Source organism: Eubalaena glacialis, chromosome 14, assembly GCF_028564815.1.
Source record: "Eubalaena glacialis isolate mEubGla1 chromosome 14, mEubGla1.1.hap2.+ XY, whole genome shotgun sequence".
Lineage (NCBI taxonomy): Eukaryota > Metazoa > Chordata > Mammalia > Artiodactyla > Balaenidae > Eubalaena > Eubalaena glacialis.
In genome coordinates this window covers 42,117,107-42,136,904 of record NC_083729.1, presented here as the reverse complement: position 1 = coordinate 42,136,904, position 19,798 = coordinate 42,117,107, and the positions used below count along the sequence as shown (strand labels likewise).

Sequence of the window (19,798 nt, the reverse complement as noted above, 5' to 3'; positions counted from 1 at the left end):
AAACTAAAGAACATATACTCTTAGAAATCCATATTTTTTTTTTTTTGCTGGTGAATGCATTTTTTTATTATTGGCTTAATTTTCATAGTGCAAATTTAGATGGAAAAAGCCTTGAAATTTGAAGAGAATTTGTTAAGAATTATTTCTTATATCAAATAGATAACTTTAAAACTTTCCAATTTTAGTGTTCTGTAGCTTCCATTTATGGGAGGAAAGTGTTTTTGTCAAGAATCACTGCTTTTATTGGCAATGAATCATGAGTTCGTTGTGAGGGTTTTGGAATTTAGAAGCATCAACTGAACCATTTAAGAGCAATTAAGATAGTGATGGTTCAAATGAGATAAAATTACTTCCTTTGTATGTCTTTTTGTTGGTGGTGGTGGTGGTGTCGCTTTCTGGGAGTAGGGGCATTTGATTTAATGACTAGAGTTACACATTTTAATCTTCTTTCCTGCATTATAGGATGGGACCTTTTTAAAAAGATCCTCCACATTTCATTAGACTGAAAGTTTGCTTTAACTGACCATCCCTAAATAATTATCATGCTTCTTTAAGGATACATCCATTTTGAATGAGGACATTAATTTGAAATTCAGTAGAAAAATTTTATAGCTATTTCATATTGGGAGTGCAACTCTTTGTAACAATGGCAAAAATGATTATTGTTGAATTTATGTATACAGCTTCCCTTAGAGCAGCCAAACTGGTGAGATTGGCTAGCTAAGAGTAGATAATGAATGACTAGATCTCCACATTTGCATAGATATATAGATAGCTAGATAGGTAGAATTTTGTAGTTTCTGATTGCTATAAGCAACAGAGACAGTTATTTCTAAACCTTTCAAGACACGATGAATGGCAAACATTGTGTGCCTAGTAATTTGAACCTCCACGTATGAACTCGGTTGAATGCTTGAGAGCTAAGATGAAACTCATACACATTCTTGCAAGCCATTGCCATGGCAACATACTTAAAATTTCCAAGGTCTGTCTCCCTCGAGTTTGCACCTGCAGTTACCTTATTGTGAAACAAAAAGAAGGCTTTCCAACTTGAAAATGCTTTGGAATGGTTGGGAGTATGTTTTGAAATAAAGTGAAGTTTAAAAGTTGAAAACCAAAATAGAACATTCAGGGAGAAAGTACATTTGCATTCTTCATGCAATATTTAGTTTTTTTCCTCTCCTACTTCACAGTATTATTCTAGGCAAGGGCAAATGTGGATAGTCAACCTACTGTGGTTATTAGGATGTTGGGTTTTGCCCACTTTAACAACAAATGTGCTGCCTCCCAGTAGGCTAGAGGTAACACATGTGTGTGTCTTATGTAATAACGAAGGTGAGAAGAGCTAAGATTTTTTTTTTTTTGAGCTAAGATTTATTTAGTGTTTATTATGCACCAGGTTGATGAAAAGTTAATCGGTCAAAAATGATTTAAAAGGAAATGGAAATTTTTATTTGAGCCAAATTTGAGGATTATAACCCGGGAAGAGCGTCTCAGAAAGCTCTGAGAACTGTCCCATTGGTTAGAAGTCAAGGCACAGTTATATAAGTTTTTTGAGACAGGGCTGTACATCAAATGATGTATTAATGACTGTTTACATAATTCAGATCTAAGCATCATCGTGGTGGGTTATGTGACCCCTTAGAAGATCAAGAAGGAATGCCATCTTTTAAGGAGTTGTCGTGTTGATGCTAGGAGAATGTTGCTGGTCATGGTTGAGCAGGTATTTTTGCTCACGTGGCAGGTTTGGTCGATGCATAACGCAGATACACAAAGCACAGTGTGGGGAGAGAGGAGGCCAAAGGGCAGGGAAGATTTTTTGTTTAAATTTCTCTTGTCTTGCCACAAAAATATAACTTTTATTTCACAACCAGGAATAATGCTAAGTACTTCATTGATCATGATTATCTTAATTCTTACAACTACACTGCCAAGATTGGTACTGCATCCTTCTAATTTTATAAATGAGAGGTTAAGTAGGTCACCGAAGTTCTAATAACTCCAAATTTAATCTTGGGTCTAAGTCTAATATCCATGCATAGAGTCACTGGGGAGCAGTACTAGCATTCCTCAATTTCTCAAGTGAAAAGCTGGTCGTGGGAAGCCAGAAAAGGGGCTACCAGATCTCTCTCTCTACTCAGGATACACTGAGTGAATCACTCACTCTGGATAAATGTAGCTGAACCCTTGCATGTCAGCATCAGGTTCTACCTTTAAGTACAAGCCAACGTAACCCCACTCCATCTTTTCAGGAAGCAAGGAGGTCAAAGACAATAAGGCAGCCACTTTCCTTACTACATTGCTCATCTCCCTCCCTGCAAACTCAGAAGAACACCAAGGAAGCTTGGCTTCTATTTGATTAAATGTTAGAAAATAGAGATTCAGGTATTTGGAGTCTAGTTCCAGTAGAGTTTCTTGGAATTAATGAAGAAAAGCCTATTTGAGAATTATCATAGTAAAAATATTACTGGGTGCTAACTTACCAATAAATGCACTACCTTCAAAAGGAACTTTGCATTTTGAGGAAACTAACACGTCTTGTGTATTTTAAGCCATGAGCCTTGACTCTGAAGCACCTGGGCTTTCTTGTTTGAGAGCCTCTGTGACCCTGTTTCTAAGATAGTTAAAGAACATTGGTTATCTGATTATCTAGATTTCTAGCTCAAAGCAGATATGAAGGAGCAAGTTGGAAAACAGAAACGGGCCTCTATAAAGCCTGACAGTGATAGACAAAAGAGAAAAACTAATAAGAGTGCACATCAACTCAAAAGTGGAAGAGTAGTTTGAGGACCTATGGAGCAGGGCAGGGATACTCTTCTCTTTGGCATCTGAGGTCACTGCTATGTTGCAGGTAGCAGTGATGCTCCTAACAGCGTTACGAAACCATCAAGAGAAGCTTGTCTTTCTGTTTACGTGATGACACTTAAATGATACCAAAAGTTCTCATAATGACAAGTGACATTTTTTGGTGAATAGAAGGCTTAATTCTTGTTCTTAATCAGCAGGTATTCCAGTAATGAGGATGAAGAGAAGGTTAAGGGATTGCAGAGGTGTGTGGGGGAGGAAAAGGGCTCATCCAGGTGGAGAGGCATGATAGCAACTTCGAGGAAACACATCAGAATTGAGAGGAACTGATTGTAAATGCAAGGCGGAAGAGAGAAAAGCTATCCAAAAGACGACACGGTTAATCACTCGAAGATCTCAGGGAAGAGTTTAGACACAGACGCCGTCTGATGAAGTGTGCACGAAAAGACAGACTCTCTCATGAGGCTCCCAGTCCTCAATAGAAGGCAGTTAACAAAATTCTCCTTCAGCATCTGAATGTGCATTCTTCAGGTGGTCCTTAGTGGGCTTTCCAGGAGCTACTGAGTGATCACCAGTCTGACAGCTCCAGGGGACGTCGGAAGGCCGCATTCCCTGGGATTTTTCAAAGGCCTTGCTTAAACTTTTCAATAAAACCTAGGGAAGAATTGAAAAAGACAAATCATGTTTGAGAAACTTGGGAAAAGTGACAAATTAATCCTGCCTCTCTTTTTGTCTTCCCTACACCCAAATATGAAACTGAAGGAGTTGGGTGCCAACTGGATGGAGGGCCAGGAGACCACAATCTATTCCTGAGCTGGACGCTGTCGGTGCAGTGATATGATACTACACTCCTGACTGTGCCAACTTAGGGTTTCCCTCTCTTTACTAGAAGGGAACTGGAACAAATAACTCAAGTTTCCAGACTCTGAAAACAGTAGGATTTGATAAATGCTTGGTTACATCATGCAGCTAGGGAGAAGAGAAGAGAAGCCCCTTGGCTTTTCAATACACTGGTAGTTATGATGTTTTTTGAGGTGTTTTAAAAAGAGCTCTCACTTCAAATATGTAATTTACTCTGTTTATAGGATGTTTAAACAGAAGTGTGAATTGAAGCCAGGAAATTATATTTCCTTTGTGAAGGGAATGTCTGTGTCTGAAGAGCACAGAAATCCAGGGCTAGGATAAACTTCTCTTCCCATGTTGCAAGGAGAGCAAAGTGAGAATGTGTACAGAGCCAGCTGTGTCTACATAGTAAATACTCTCGACAACGTCTTCTAAGTGCCAGCCATTGTGCTAGACAGTGTGCCTATCTAGCCCTAGAGAATTTCATCCTCATAAAAATTCAAAATAGGTGTAAATAACTTCATTTTTACAGGGGAAGAAACCTAAAGAAGCTAGATAATTTGCCCAACATCAACAGCTAATAAGTGGCAGAGCTGAGATTTCAGCCCAGTCTATCTAGCTCTAATACCCATGCTCCTTCTATGCTCAGGGGTAAAGAGAGGATTTTCTGCTCATAGATGGCCTCCGTTTGTCATACACCTGAAGTTCTCCAAGCAATTCAAGGGAGGGAAGTCTGGTTCCATATTATATTCCTCTTCTGTATAACCCCTTATTTATCAAAAGTATTCAATAAATGATTGTGAATGGATGAATGAATTAATGAATGAGTGAATGCATGGAAGAATCAATCAAAAGATACAAATTTCATGAGTGTGTTCTGTCCTGCACTTAAGTCTTGGTCTGAATTTGATGGCTGGTCTCAGCCAGCCCTTATCTTCATGCAATTTATTTCAGGAAGAAGATAAAAGTTTCATCCTGTAGTTAGATTTTGAAGGAAAACATTATAAAGGCATAGTTTCCTTATAAACCAGTGAAAGTATTTACAAGTAAGACTATGGCAGTAGAGTTCAGGGGAGACTGGAAGAGTTAGGGGTATATTATACAGGGGAAAAAACCCAGAATGGCAGTCAACTATTTTTTTCTTTTTCTCGGTCCTTTCTCTGAGGCAGGCTATATCTTATTGCTTTCTCAACGGACAGGGATGCTTCATAAAAGCAGGCAGACCAACTTATTGCAAGACATTTTTAGCTTTTCCTTCCTTCTAGCTTTTAGTCATTCTCTCTTTGCAGTTAAAGATAATGTCACTTTTTGCTATTTCTCTACCATAAATTTCCAGCCATGAGGTATAATGTAAAAACCAGTTACAAAGTTTCATTGTCACTTCTAGAGATGTTAGAAGGCAGATAAAATCTTTGAAAAAGTGTGATTTTTGCCACGATTCTCATCTCCCACTCTTAGGAGTTATACTCCTGGAAAATAATCTATACTTGCTCACTCTTATTTTGAGATTTAAAGAGCTGTTACAAATGAGCGATTGTGGCAAACATACACCTAGATGTAGTGAACTTAAGAGAGGATGACCATCAGGAATAAGATTATTTGAAATGATTCTACCAATGCAAGTGTCATGTATAATATATCTTCTATTTTTTAAGTCAAGATGAATCCTTCACTCAACTTTATTAATTCTATTTTCACAATCATTCTTATTTTCATCAAGTGCTTTTATTGAAATTACAGATACTTAAAGAAGATAAGCCAGGTTTTAGAGCATGATAGCATTTTTTTATATCTTTATTGACATATAGATGACAAATTTAAATTGTTTAAGGTTGATGTTTTGATACACACATACATTGTGAAATAATCAGCACAATCAATGGTGATGACATTTTAAATCAACTCTGTTGAACTGTGATAGATGTGATAGATGTTCGAGGGCTATAAAACACAGACATGAATTCTGTCCCACAGAAATACATGAAATAAAACATACACCTACGCAGTTCCCAAACTTTTAGATTTAAATATAATTTGGAAAGGCACACACCTCTACTGTTCTAATGCACTAAGAAAATATTGCTCAGTGTCTTACGAGAGTTAATTCGCATATTATTAATCCATATAGGGAACACGACCATGGGCAATGTTTTGTTATAGCTACAAATACAACCACTATAATAAGAAGCATTGTGCTGCATGATCACACTTAGAATCAGCCTCCTCTTCTTCTCCCCTCAGCTCCCCTCCCTACTTCTCCTTCTCCTTCTCCTTCTCTCTGTCTGTTTCTCTGTCTGTCTGTCTGTCTCTCTCTCCTTTAATTAGCAGTGTTTGCTACGTGATCTCTTTTTTCTTATTTTCTGTTCATTTAAATGCTCTAGATATAATAGGGCATGATTTAGAGTAAACTCTGGATGAGGGCATAAAATAAATCAAGTTGTCACAATCTTCCAAGTCCCAGGAAAGTGAATAAGGAGGAGAATTTTGAGAGAACTCCAGTAGCCCTGCATCTGTGCAGTGACTCTCCCAGAGCGCTGACATGGAGAAGAGGGAATCACAGTGCCAGACGTGGATTGGCACTGCCCATCTTGTAGGTTACCAGTGAGACTGAAACATGGGCACTCAATAAGCAATGCTGAAGTGAATCATATCCTGATGTAAAAGAGATCTTCCCAAGAATAGCAACATTTATGTGAGGGGCCAGTTGGAGTGAGGGATACAGATCCTATTCAACTGAGGGGACAAGAGGATTTCAAGACATAAAAATGAAATATATTCAGTTGAGTGGATATTTGGCTGCCCTCTTTAAGCACTCCCCAGAACTGTTCTTCATATTGTCATGTGAGGAACAAAAATAATTCTGTATTAGTTGTAATAATAACATATAAACATTGCTGTGTGAGAACTTTCATATTTACAGAGTGCTTTCACACATATCAAAATGGATCCCCATAATATCCCTATGAGATAGAGAAGTTATTTTGTCATATACAAATTATTATATATATACTTTAGTCACATATATAGTATATATACACATGCATAGTATATGTATTTGCCTATATAGTATATATATTCTTATGTACTGTTGAGAACACAGAAATCATTTCAAGATGATACATATTACTTATGAGATCCAGATTGAGACTTGATATATATTTTCCATTATTGATCAGCATGCAGCAAATTAAACTGAAGTGGTTCAACAGGACAACATTCCAAATATGTATTAAGGAACCAAAGTACCCAACATAAGGAATGAAATAGTCAGATATGAAAGCTTGGAGTTCCAGTTGAACTATAACCAGCAAGGATTGGATCTCTTAGTGCATGAACAAAATAACATTATAACATTTAAGCGAGATCACATTTACTCTCAATCACTCCTTGATAGAAACACTCATAGAGGTGCTGCTCAGATATTGGCAAGATATTGGTATAGAACCTTGCATATATTCAACAAATGGGTCCAAAAAAAATCAGGAAACCAACTGTCTGTCAACCTCATCAACATCATTTCCAACCACATCCCTAATTCTTGTTGAACCAGACTCCAAGCGTTGTGTGGGATGGAAGTTCTCACATATCTCCAAGTTAAAGCTCTATCAAGGGGACATTGGTCATGGTCCTGCCCAGTAGAAAAGAAGTGTTTGGGATAACTAGCTGCCTGTGGCTCCTAATGATCAATGAATGCATGTCTAGACTGTACCTGGAGAAACCACAGTATTATTAATTAATGGTCACCTCCACTTAACTTACCCCCAAGGTGTATTAAGATAATTTGACAAAACCCTAATGATGGTTGTGTGAGAGAGACAAAGCTAAATATCTCATTAGCACTTATGTTGTGAAAACAGAAGTTAATAAGAGACACCTTGGAAGTTTTCATCAGTGGATTAATGAGAAGAGAGACAAAAGAGTTCATTGAGTTAATTTTGTAGCCAGCGTGGCCTGCAGTGTTCTAAGTCAAGGGGAAAAATAGGAAAAGATTCAATAATCTACATTTTCTTTCTGTCCCCAAGAATTTAGTTATGCATTTATGTGCAGAGATGAGAGACAAGATGTTTAAGGTCTTTAAAAAAAATAAGTTAAGAAAAGATTACCACACGTAAATAAAGAACTTTCTGGGTTTACTCCATTTCAAAGTAACTGCAGTTCTGTCAATATTTGAATTTTTGTAACTGGAGTAAAAAATTAAACTCTAACATTCATTTTGTTCCGTTTTTAGTGAAACTTAATGTGCTGCTGCCATATCAAGTGGTAGAACAGCTGTGGATATGTCTCCTGATATCTGTGTGTGTTTTCTTCATGATAACTTTAGTGGTTACTTATCTAAAAGCCAATACTCTCCTTTGCCACCTTTTAACTTATTTTAAATTTATTTCATTGTGTATCTTTATAATCACATGAAATCCGTTAAAGAACAAAATGGTTTGGGATGGATGGATAGATGAATGGGAGGATGGCTGGGTGAGTGATGGATGGATGGATAGAAGTCACCCGGGATGAGAGACAATCACAATCTACTGGAGGTCGGGATAATCTCATAGCTTTGCCATTAATTAGCAGTATAATTGTGGTCAAACAAAAACACTTAAATTTCTAGCTTCAGTTTCCTGATATGTAAAATGAAGAGCTTAGACTAATGATCACTAGGGTCTGGCTCAGTACAAGAAGATATATGACTGCTTGACTAAAACATGATTCCATTTCCTAACATGTTAAATGCCAACAATGAAAGCTTGGATTTTGGAGGCATGTTGTTGAAACTATCCATCGTTGGCATTTTACAATAATAAAATGTTTTGGCCTCATTACCAATAAGGATTTTCAGTTCAACCTGTGTGACTAATTAGTCCACTCAGTCACAATAGTTAGACTAAAGATTCATATTGACACAGCTAGAAGCCTAGATTAGCATTGTAAACATCTGTCAGTATTTATTTAATTTGGAAATGGCCAAACCCATTTCAGAAAGGGCTTTGTTCAAAAACAAAACAAACAGAGAGGGAGCACATTCAATCACATCATATTCTAGTTTCCCTTTCAGCATCTCCACATCACTACCAGCATTCTTTGGAGGTCTTACACTCCCAAATTCTAATTCATGAGAATCCAAGAGAATAGATATTCCAAATCCTCCCTGAAAATTTAAACTTCACTTTAACTTTTTCTTTGGCCAGCTTTCCTATTTGCTTTGGCTAAAAATGGAAATGCAATATGAGCATAGAGGTCATTTAGTAGCTCAAAGAAAGATAAGAATTTATCTTTTTTTAAAAAAGATAAATTTAATTTCAAGCTTCCTGACACCAGGTTTTTATTTTGCAGGTTTACTCTTTTGCATAACTTTGCAAAAATATGTTTTTGTTTCATTAAGCAGGAATTCAGTTCATTTCTTTCTCTCATAATTTCATTTTTCTGTGGCATTATTTCCATATCCCTATCTTCCCCTTAGGGTTTTTCCTGTTAGGATGACCACTATCAAATGCATATGAAAATGCATGTTAGAATGAGTAAGATATTTGTGACCTCTTTACATGGTGAGTTTTTCTATCCAACTCACTTGCACTGTTCTGAAACCATTGCATACATTTTAAACAGGAAAATTCTGAAGAAAATTGAATGACTTTCAAGTCTGTCTTTTTCCAAGCAGCCAGCTGATTTCTGGTCACTCTTTGTAATAACCTAAGGCATCAACTGAGGAAAAAAAAACATTAAAGAAATGTGAAAGCTGGCCGTTTTCAGGGATATTTCAGTTTTGCCCTAAATATTCATGAATGCCAACGTTCAAACATTCAAATTGGGTAAATGAGTATACAAATGGGTATTTTTTTGAGCAGGCACTTAACTGTAACACTCAGAATAATAGCACCTCCACCTGCATTCTGCATAAGTGTGTCATTGGTGAATATTTAATGAAGTAGTAGATATGGGAGCACTGTTAAATTTCAGTCAAAATAAGCTATTAGAATTGATTTTGTTATTTGTATTAATGAGTGATTTGTTCTTCTGCTTTAGAATAGAACGGGCACAATAAGTTATTTGCAGGTAGGAATCACGATTTGTGCCTTGTTAGGTAGTGACCATATTTCGTGCCCACCAGAAAATGCTATGGATAGATGAGTGACTAATTTGTTGGTGACTAATTGATCTTCATATTCTTTGTTACTCATGTGCTGGAGCTAAAATTCATCCTTCATGTATTGGATCTCAGTTTTTTATTTTTATTTTTATTAGATTAGTGAGCATGGGACTGATATCTTTATGTGGCATCTGCTACTCAGAGAAACAAATGACAAATAAGAACCAAAAGCTTCACTGAGACAATGGAAACTACCATAGAATCTATGCAAAGTCTCTAAATTCCTTCTACATTTTTAATAGGATTAACTAAAATTACCAATTTGACATATTTGTTTAGTGATTTGATTTGATCAACTTGACCCACTGTCTGGGAATTCTATATATGTATTACAATTGGGTTGTTTTTTTGCAGTTTTTCCTTTTGGTGAAAATTGTGACTTCCCTACCTCCTAGAAACTTCTTGCCCCGTAGGTTATCAGTGCAATGCTTCAGACCCAGCTTGAGGAATTTGTGTCACTAATTGTGAATCCTGGTATTTTTTTTTTTCAAGAAAACACATCTGGCAATAAATCTGATAAGGAAGACTATCAGATTCAGTGCTGAAAGGCAGACATCAATGTTCTCTCTCTTCCAGAGCAGCTTCACCTAGACAAAAGTATCAGAACAAGCGTCTGTCAATTAGCCAAACATATCACATGTCAGCTAGCACCATACTCAGTCCATCAGTTGTCTCAAGCAGCTCAGTATAAATGTCCATCACAGCAGTGAGAGATTACGCTAAATACTGTTACACGAGTGACCACCATTGCTTGAGACAATTATTTTTTTTACATTGTATTTGGATGTATAGCTGGATAGACTGTTGCTGTTTAGAAACAAAGTTTCAATTGAAATTTTAGAGTAAATCAAGAATTTCTTTGTGGGTATCAGATTCATAATGGACATCCTTTTGCACAGTTGGAATATGTTCTTTTTCTCACAAAGCAGATTTGTCCTGGTAGAGTTTTCTTGTGGGTCTTTTCATCAGAATTTACCAGTCTTCAGCAAAGCTGTTTACCATGAGGAATAAGGTCTAGGAATTCTAGTCTTAGCAAGGATATAATATTACAGACTAAGTTTATCTATCCTCTCATCATGTCTTTTTAGCACACAGATATGCAATTGTGCTATATTCAAAAAAGTGAATATGCAGCAAATTCTACCATTGAAGGTGGTGGTGGGGAAAAAGACTCTCTGTAGAACAAAAATACAAAGAACAAAAATACATCAGTGTTTCTCTACTTTCTAACCCACCAAGTGGTCTCTGCCTAATAACCCTGGACATTAAAAAAACTGGTGTAACTTCTTACTGTACATTAAGAACATCCTTTCTCCCCCTTTCTGATTAAATTTTCCTACCCTATACAGGTTGGTGTTTATCCATATAACATGTGAATTAAATTTCAGTGCCTTTATTTCCTGAATTGTGTGCAAATCATTTTTTTCCCCTAAAGGTAAGGAGACCTAAGCAGTTTCAGTAGACATTCTGAACAAGAACAGATGTTTGCCATGAAAATGTCCAGACCACTCTGAATCAGGGAAGATCAGCATGCACTTTGACCTGTGAGTGGTTGAATGCAGTTAGGGACCCTTATCTAAATGGACGGTTATGTAAAGCTAATGCTTTTGCTCGATCACTATTCTGTCTCCTTCAGCAGGTTGTCTCTTTTCTGAAAAAGGTTATAAACATCAGGGAAAAGTATACTGAAGAATAGAATTGATTAATGTGACATATTTGAGTTTCTTCAACAGCATGTCATAGGGAGGCAGTTCCAAACACAGTGAATTAAATTTAAATTACACAGCTTTGGCTAGAAAATTGTTTCGTTAATTTAGCCTCTGAAATGAAGTGAAATTTGATTTTTCTCCCTATACTTGAGCCACTTCTTGATTTTTCATACAGTGATGATTTCTATCAAGGCATTTTTTCACAAGGCTATTGCTGGATTTTAATTTCTGAGAGAAAAATATGAAAAAATGTATATTCATTTTATCAGGAAACGTGCATTAAAAACTAAAATATAGTTGTACAATAGGGTCGAATTTGTACAGTGATATTTTTCCTACTATAAAAGGCTATAGGAGGTACTGTTTATTGTATGACATCTTTTGTTATTTTAGGTGCTGTGTTTTGTGAAAGATAACACTGAGAACATTCTAACACTTTCTGTTTGCTGTGGAATTGTTCGGAAAGGCTGTTGAATTTAAAAATTAGGTCAACTTTTAAAACAAAATTTAACTTTGCAACCTAAATAACTTAGTCTGCATGAAACACGACACTGAGTTACACATTTCTAGTCCGTGAATTTCTTTTAGGAAGCAACCTTTATTATTTATATTCGATGTTTGACTTCTAATTCAGAATTTGAACCTAGGCAGCAAAAGATGGAAACTTAGTTCAACAAAGTACCCATAGAGCTACTGTATTTTGATATAAAAGCTAACATGAGATCTAAAGTTGAGAATAATTCACATGTACAACTTCCAGTTTCATGTCTAAAATTATATTATTTATAAATATAGTGCAAAAATATTAAATTGGTGTTCCATTCGTGAAACAACAATAATGTTGGTAATATCACAACTTTTATAAATATTTAAAAGGCGGTCCTATTCTAGGTACTTTTCATGTTCTAAGTTAATCTTTACAACAACAGTGACTATGCTCTCCATTTTTTTCAGATGAGAAAAACAAGGTACAGAACAGTTTTGAAGCTTTTAGAGCAGAGTTTCTCAACTTCTGCACTATTGTCATTTGGGTCAGATCACTCTTTGTTGTGGGAAGGCTGTCAAGGACGTTTTCGGATTTTTTAGCAGCATCCGTGGTGTCCACTCTTTAGACGCCAATAGTAGCTCACCCACTCCCACCTCAACCCAGCTGAGACAACTAAAATGTCTCCAGACATTGCCAGATGTCTTCCCAGGTGGAGGAGGGGAGAGGGGACAACATCACTGCCAGGGTGAGAAGAACTAGATTAAAGAATTTATCCATATCCTCCTCCCCACCTCCACCAAGAACAAAAATTCCTCAAGGAAAATGAGAAATTCTCTTGTAACCATGAAATTAACTTTAAAAAATATCCCCTGTGGTTTTCAAACAAAGGTAGCTTTCCACTTGAAGTTGGCTTTTAAAAAACAGATTATCAGCTCTGGGGCGAATTGGAACAATTGACCTGCCAGACCTCATAATCCAATAACTTGTTATTATCAAGTCAGTTTGGATGTTATCCTGCAAGATGTGCTCGTGCCAGAAGGAGGATGGATTCTTGCCTTTTAAAGCTCACTGTAACGAACGATACCTACGTGACTATCACACCAATTGCTAGTGGCTATCACTGGCGTTAACAGTTGCAATTCCAGGAAAACTGGTATTTGAACTTCTTTTAAAATGACAGCTGCGAAATAAATGAATTCAGTCTCCCAACTGTGTTAGAGGAATTAAGAGCAGAATAACATGAAACCATCTCAAAATACTATTAAATGCTTGCATTTATTTAAAGTTATATTGTGAAACACTAGCATCTGGACAAATTCTTTATTCTTGATTAATTAAAGACCTTGTACTTGAAACATTTTTGAGCCTAATTTTGCCACAAATGTGCATCATCCCTTGTCTCCACTTTTCAAAATAACGCAATTCTCTTAACGTTTTATATATATTTATACTTTACCCTCTATTAGACACTCCCTTAATAAAAGTATATCATATCATATATCTGAGTTTTCTTTAATTTAAGACCTTTATTATTGTAATTCTACTTTTAAAGAAGGACTTCATCAGTGTTGCAGTTCTGAGTATCATCTAAACAATTATAATTTCCTTAATCCTTAGCCGATGTAATGAGATATTTTCCTTCTTGTACCTTGAATTCTCTCTGTATTACCTTAGCATTAGCCAAATCTGATGCAAACCTTCACAGTTTCCATGCAATATCTGTGCTGAGTTTATTGCTGCTTATAAGCGGCAGTAAAGAACAACCTTTGATGCTTGTAAATGTGTTGATTATGTGACTAACTGCTAGGTTTTACACACTCTGCTTTTTATTACAGTGACGGTTATCTTCTTTGCTGTAAGTGCAATGAAGCAACTAGAATGTCAAAAAGAAAACTGTCACCTCTATCCTATTTGCTGTAAACTATCATCCCCCCAATACACTCTTCGTTTATTCTAAAACCTTAATGATGGAAAGGACAATGGGGAAACAATACCTGCTATCTGAATATTACCAAGATGAGAACTTTGTAATGAGCGTGAAAGCTCAACACAAATTTAAAAAAATACCTTCAATGGACTATATTTGCTTCCCTTTTTGCATCAGTGAAAGATATTCTCTGTTTAATCTGTGTTTCCTAATAAAGACAAGCTATATCTCAAAGATACATCAAATTCTACCTGGTCATGAATATAAAAGGTTATATAGTTGTTCTGCTTTTAGGAAGCCAAGCACAAGTACTGCATAAAGCCTACTGATGCAAACCTTGTAGCACTCCAGGGCTGTAATAAATTTCAAATCATCTGTTTCTGCCAGGCTGTTTTAAACCTCTGTCTGCTCCTGTGTGCAGCTTCCCTGTGTAGTTAAAAGGATGGGTATCTACAAGTTGGCTACCACCATTTCCATATCCTCATGTAAAATAAGCTAGAATCAAGTTTTCACACATACGCCAATTCTTCTATGAGGGATCTAAAATAAGTTGAAGAATGTAAGCTCTGTGTCCTCGGGAAGGGAAATAATTGAATTTGGTTTCTCGATCTGTCAGGTAAACACAAGTGGTGTTTTACTGGTCCACGAGACAAAGATGAAAAGATCTGTTAGGTCCCTTTAAATTAATCTACTGAATGTGATTCTTTTACAGACCACAGATGACATCCTTGTGGCCTCAGCGGAGTGTCCCAGCGATGACGAGGACATTGACCCCTGTGAGCCGAGCTCAGGTGGGTTAGGTTAGTCGACTTTTTTTCTTACTTTCTTTGCTTTACTGTAAATCTTTGTTGCATGCTATAGTCCCTAGAAGATCTTTGCATTTATGTCTAGAAGTCCACCCTATGAAAAAATACCTCATTGTGAGATAAGAGCTCTTACTTTTTACGTGGGTACATTTCCCCACATTTATTGAAAAAATAATTTTTAAAACAAAACCCACCAAGATTATGTATTCCAGAAAAAGCAGTGGGGGACAGCACACAAGGCTGGTACCTTACTGTTCACATTCCATTAGCTCACGATATAATTTTCAGTATGACCATATACGAGGATCTTTCTTGGGTCACCCATAATAAAATTATAAAGTTTAAAAATTGCATTGCATTTTGGAAAATTATTTGACCTTTCTACTGACAAAAAGTCCCCACCCCTCACTCTGCCAGCAAATTATCTTAAGTGATAAATTTCTGAATTTCAGAAGTGAGAGTATTATGGCAATAGTAAAACAAACAGCAGGTACAGTCAGTCCTTGATTCATTTAATAGAGAAATATTTGAGTCTTCCAATGTCTCCCTAAAATTCAAGTTGATGTGTTTTAACTCTAGGTGATGCATAGTTTCCTCTCCTTCTTTGTGATATGGTGTGACTAACACATCAATACTGCTTTCCTGCAGCCCTGTACCATCAAGCAGTGGCTGTGGACCCTGAAAATGAATGGATCAGAGCCTGGGTTTGATTCCAAGTATTCATAATACCAAGGATTAGGGTCATTTCCATTAGTTTCCTTTGTAAGCAGTGTTTCTTAAAATTCAGTAATTGTCTTGTTTAGGTTAACAAAACCATTGAGGTAGATATGGACTAACCACTGTTGGATAACTCATGACCTCTGTAGATGTCACCTATAACCACAGGAGAACTTCATGTCACAGTAAAATAACTAATCTGGGATTCTTGTGAAGAATATCATTTTAATCTACTCGTTCTGATATTTGGATTAAAAAATGGTTCAGGATGCATATCTTACATCTCCTTTTGAATATCACTTCCACCCCCGTCCCCCCACTGATTATAGCTACTTACTCTCAGCACTGAGAGCAGCTACTGAGTGCCAGTGAGGAGCGGAAGCTCAGCTGTCATCTCTCAGCAGGAGAAGGTTTGGGAGGTCCATCCTGGTTGTCTTCTCGTGTTTCTTTCTCTCACCTCCACCCCACATATCAAAATTCTCAGCCTCCAGAACCATCTCTCATACACAGTTATTAGAAGGTGATCTGATATAATCTGATATCATCCATTCGATTCCTCCAGTTTCTTGATCTCTACACCATTCCCTTTTGGTTGTCTAGACAGATGTGGTCCCTTCATGATACCATCCTGGACCACTTTGTCAAAGTCCTGCTTTTGTTTTCATTGGTATTCTCATTCTCTCTGTGTTAGTCAAAAAGGAAAAAAAAAAAAAAAGTTACTGCCTTTTTGTCCATGACATCAGTCCATCTATTTGCCTTCTCCCCGCCTCAAATTTCTCCTTTCCCCATTTCTCCTATTCTCACATGCCCAACCATGACTGTCTTTTTTGTAGCTTCTCTAAGATCTTCCAGCATGGATCATTCATAACTGGAGTCTGGTGTTTGTTATACATTGATATGCGTGTGTGTCTATATTTGTATTTATATTCGCTTTTGTGTTCCCAGTTAGCATGAGAGCAGTTGATACTTTTTCAGTTTTTTCCACTCTATTAACACAATGCTGAAAACAATATAGGTTCTTACTAATTATAGTACTGGCTGGTTTTCCTCTGGGCTGAATCCTTCTTTTGCTGTGTGAGTGGAGGCTATCATCCTCTTTATAGAGTCCTCACTTTGAGTACCTAGTAACTCCAGTGTAAGAAGTCTAATTGCACTTAAAATTGTCACTTTTTTTTCCTTCTTGAGCACAGTTAAATGATCCAGTTCTTCTAGCCATTGCTTCTAGGTCTTACTAACCATTCCTTATAGACTAGTTTACTGTGTCTCCCTTTCTCTGGGGATGCCGGCCCTAAGTACAGGATGGTGTGGGTGGGGAAAGAGGAGAGAAAGAAAGAGAAAGATAACTTTTTTTTTTTTTTTTTTTACCATTTTGACATCCTCCTCTCCTTTTTATTCACCTGACTTTGTTAAATATTATAACACCATGGAAAGTGAGGAGCAGCTTGTTAATAACCACACTCCAGATATCCTTTCTGCCTCTTTTCTTTACTAATTTATCACTTATCTGAAAGAATCATGTTTACTTTTCTATTTGTTACTTGTTTATTAACATATAGCTTGCATCCCCGCCGCGCAAGAAGAAAAGCTCCGTGAAGCAGGAACTCTGTTTGTGTTGTTCCGCACGAGATTTGTTGCATGAATTTTAATTTTGTTCCACAGCCCCAAAGTCTGCTGTCTGATATACAAGACACAGCAGCTACTGACCCCATCTGATGACAGCTACAACACTCTTGTACCAAGGCTAGTTTAACTTCTCATCCTCAGTGTTTCTTTCCTTACTCTCTAGTTTCCAATTCATCAATTCCTCTTAAGGCTTAAACTTCAGATTCTGTTGCTTTAATGGCATCTTCCACTGTAGGCTTTTCTTGTGATCTTACCTCCCCTAGATGGTATCTTGATAGTGTAGTCCATGAATGGTTTCCCTTTCTATATTACATTCTGTAAGTGTGATCTCTTTTCTACATTGGATTTTTCTATCCAATTCCCTATAATTTTTTTTCATGCCCATCTTTAATAATTCATGCAGTGTTGCTCTTTCGGCATAATTGGCTCTGTTTGTGTGACAACTTCCTGTGAAATTCTTAGTTCATATGATTTTTTTCCCCTATTTTCCAACTGTTTTTTTGCAGTTGAAGAGTCGTTTTTGTTATCCTCTTATAATCTGAATATTGTTTTCTGCTAGGATAGCCCTCCTCTAGGTCTTTGTTTCTTAATGTACTATGTACTTGTTCTCTTAAATAGCTTTTTTCATACTTGCTTTGTGTCTTGAACACAAATATAAAATAACATGATCAAAAATTGCAGTTGCTGATGTTATTAGACTTTGGATACTGTTAGCTATATCTTGATAAAAATCATGATAGATATCAGCAGGTTGTATTTTGGGAAACTGACTTTTTAGGAAAGTAATATATTGGGTTAAATATTTAGAACTGGATATGCCTACTATACTTTTGCTACTCCTTAAGCAAGTGAAAGCAGATATTTTTGTAAAGAGATGCATAATTACTTTTACAGGTAGATTGCCCAAATCTTCTGTGTATTTCACACTAATGTCTCTCAGTCTCCCTGAATATTTACATATGAAGTTTCTCTAATCATCGTGACCCAAAACTCTTCCAAAAATAATCTCTTCTTCTCTGAAAATGTGCTATGCTTATCACTTAGATGCTTTCCTAAGGCTATTAATGAAGCAAACAGGAAAAATCTGGCATCTTCTTGAACACAAGTAAATTAATACCTTTTATGAAGTGCTTGATAAATTTGAATTGCCATGTAATTCCACCCAGATCTCTTAACGAAGAGGGACATTATATATTTGGTGGATTGTCAGTTTCACCATTGACTGAATAGTGTTGAGAACTATTGTGCACCCACTGCTCTATTAAACTCTCAGAGAAAAAAATAGAAACCGCACCTTCAGTTCCATTTTACAAAAGGACATCTTTCATTCTACCCCAGATGCTTTTTCAGCTATTCTTTATGATGAACAGGATCTTTATCGTTGACATTAAAATATCACCTGTTTTTCAGGTTGTTACAAGAATTAAAACTAATATATGTAAGGCATCTACTGCAATGCCTGGCATAAAGTAGACCATAAATGGTGGCTTTTCTTCTTCCTAATTCAGTTATATGAAAAAGAATATCCAAGCTCTTTTTCCCTTTTACATAATGCTGTTACTTTTCCTGGCTGAACATTGGTGGGCAACTGATGAAACCACTCAGGCCTCCTGATGGGAACTGTACATGTTGAAACTAGATCAGGAACAATCCCCCGGGTGGGAACACATGGAACTCAGTTATACTTGATTCCAGCCACACTGTCCTTTGTGGTTAGCATCAGATGACAATTTCACATTGGTATAAACAGTGTTTTAGAATATGAGAGGGTGGCTGTTCAATTCAGGGGGTCTAATTGAACCCCAACTCTTAGTCAACAGGTGGAAATCAGAAGCAGCCATTGGTAGCTAGGTCACAGGCCAACCTTGCCCTAAAACGCCAGGTTTCAGCTGCTTGGACGTGTGACAAAGTGGATGACTTTTCCTTCACACTTTTTCTCAGAAACACTTGCTCCTTCTGTGCTTTTCCCTCAGCCTAGAGACATGGTTGTTAGATTAAATGAATTAATGTATGGAAAGCATGTTATAGAACAAGGCATTGCTCATAATAAGTGCTACATGAGTGTTTGCTGTTTTTACTATGTGTGCTATATAAATATACATATTTTCCAAGACTTCTTTTTTCACAGGAACGTAAGTTTTTGTAAGACAGACTGCTTTGATTTATTAGTAAGTTGACAAAATGGCAACACTACAAACCACTGAAGTTCCACAGTGACCTTTAATCATGTCAGTACATCTTGATTTTGAGGCCTTCTTCTAAATAGATCCTTTTCTCAAAACTCCTGAAGAAATTTGAAAAGGTGATTTGTATGTTGATATCTGAGACCTAAATGGAGATAATGACCCTCTCTGGTGTGGGAACTTCTGATGAAAAACTAGTTTGTCATTTGTTACAAAGAGAACAGTATCAGCTTCTTGTTTCCTGGGAGCCCTATTTAGGAAGGACAATTTCCTCTTAGATGTATAATGCTTGGAATAATATGTCTGTTCTCTTTGTGTATGTGTGTGGGCAGGTGGTAGCTAATAAGATATTGGGCCACTCTCAAATCAGTTAAACCTTTGTCAAAGGAGAAAAAGAAAAGCTCTATTAAATAATTTAAAAACTGGTGTAATTATAGGAGAAGAAAAGGAATGTCGTTTGGGGGGCAAGCTCTTAAACATTAGTTGAACCAATGGGGAGGAGGTCATCGGTACAGACCCTCAAAAAATACTGTTGGTTGCCTGTCAGTTGATCAGG

General features: G+C 36.7%; 1 protein-coding gene across 21 annotated transcripts in view; it reads left to right on the top strand.

The window, feature by feature from the left end:
• The window catches only part of NRXN1 (neurexin 1), a 1,118,934-nt gene that overhangs the window by 1,081,674 nt on the left and 17,462 nt on the right, over positions 1-19,798 (top strand). For 13 of the 21 annotated variants that reach the window (XM_061168486.1, XM_061168474.1, XM_061168480.1 and 10 more), the window contains one exon: positions 14,626-14,713. In XM_061168486.1, the coding sequence (XP_061024469.1) occupies positions 14,626-14,713 (88 nt within the window). The remainder of the gene's footprint in view (positions 1-14,625; positions 14,714-19,798) is intronic. The other 8 variants (XM_061168489.1, XM_061168487.1, XM_061168484.1 and 5 more) reach the window with 1 other exon arrangement.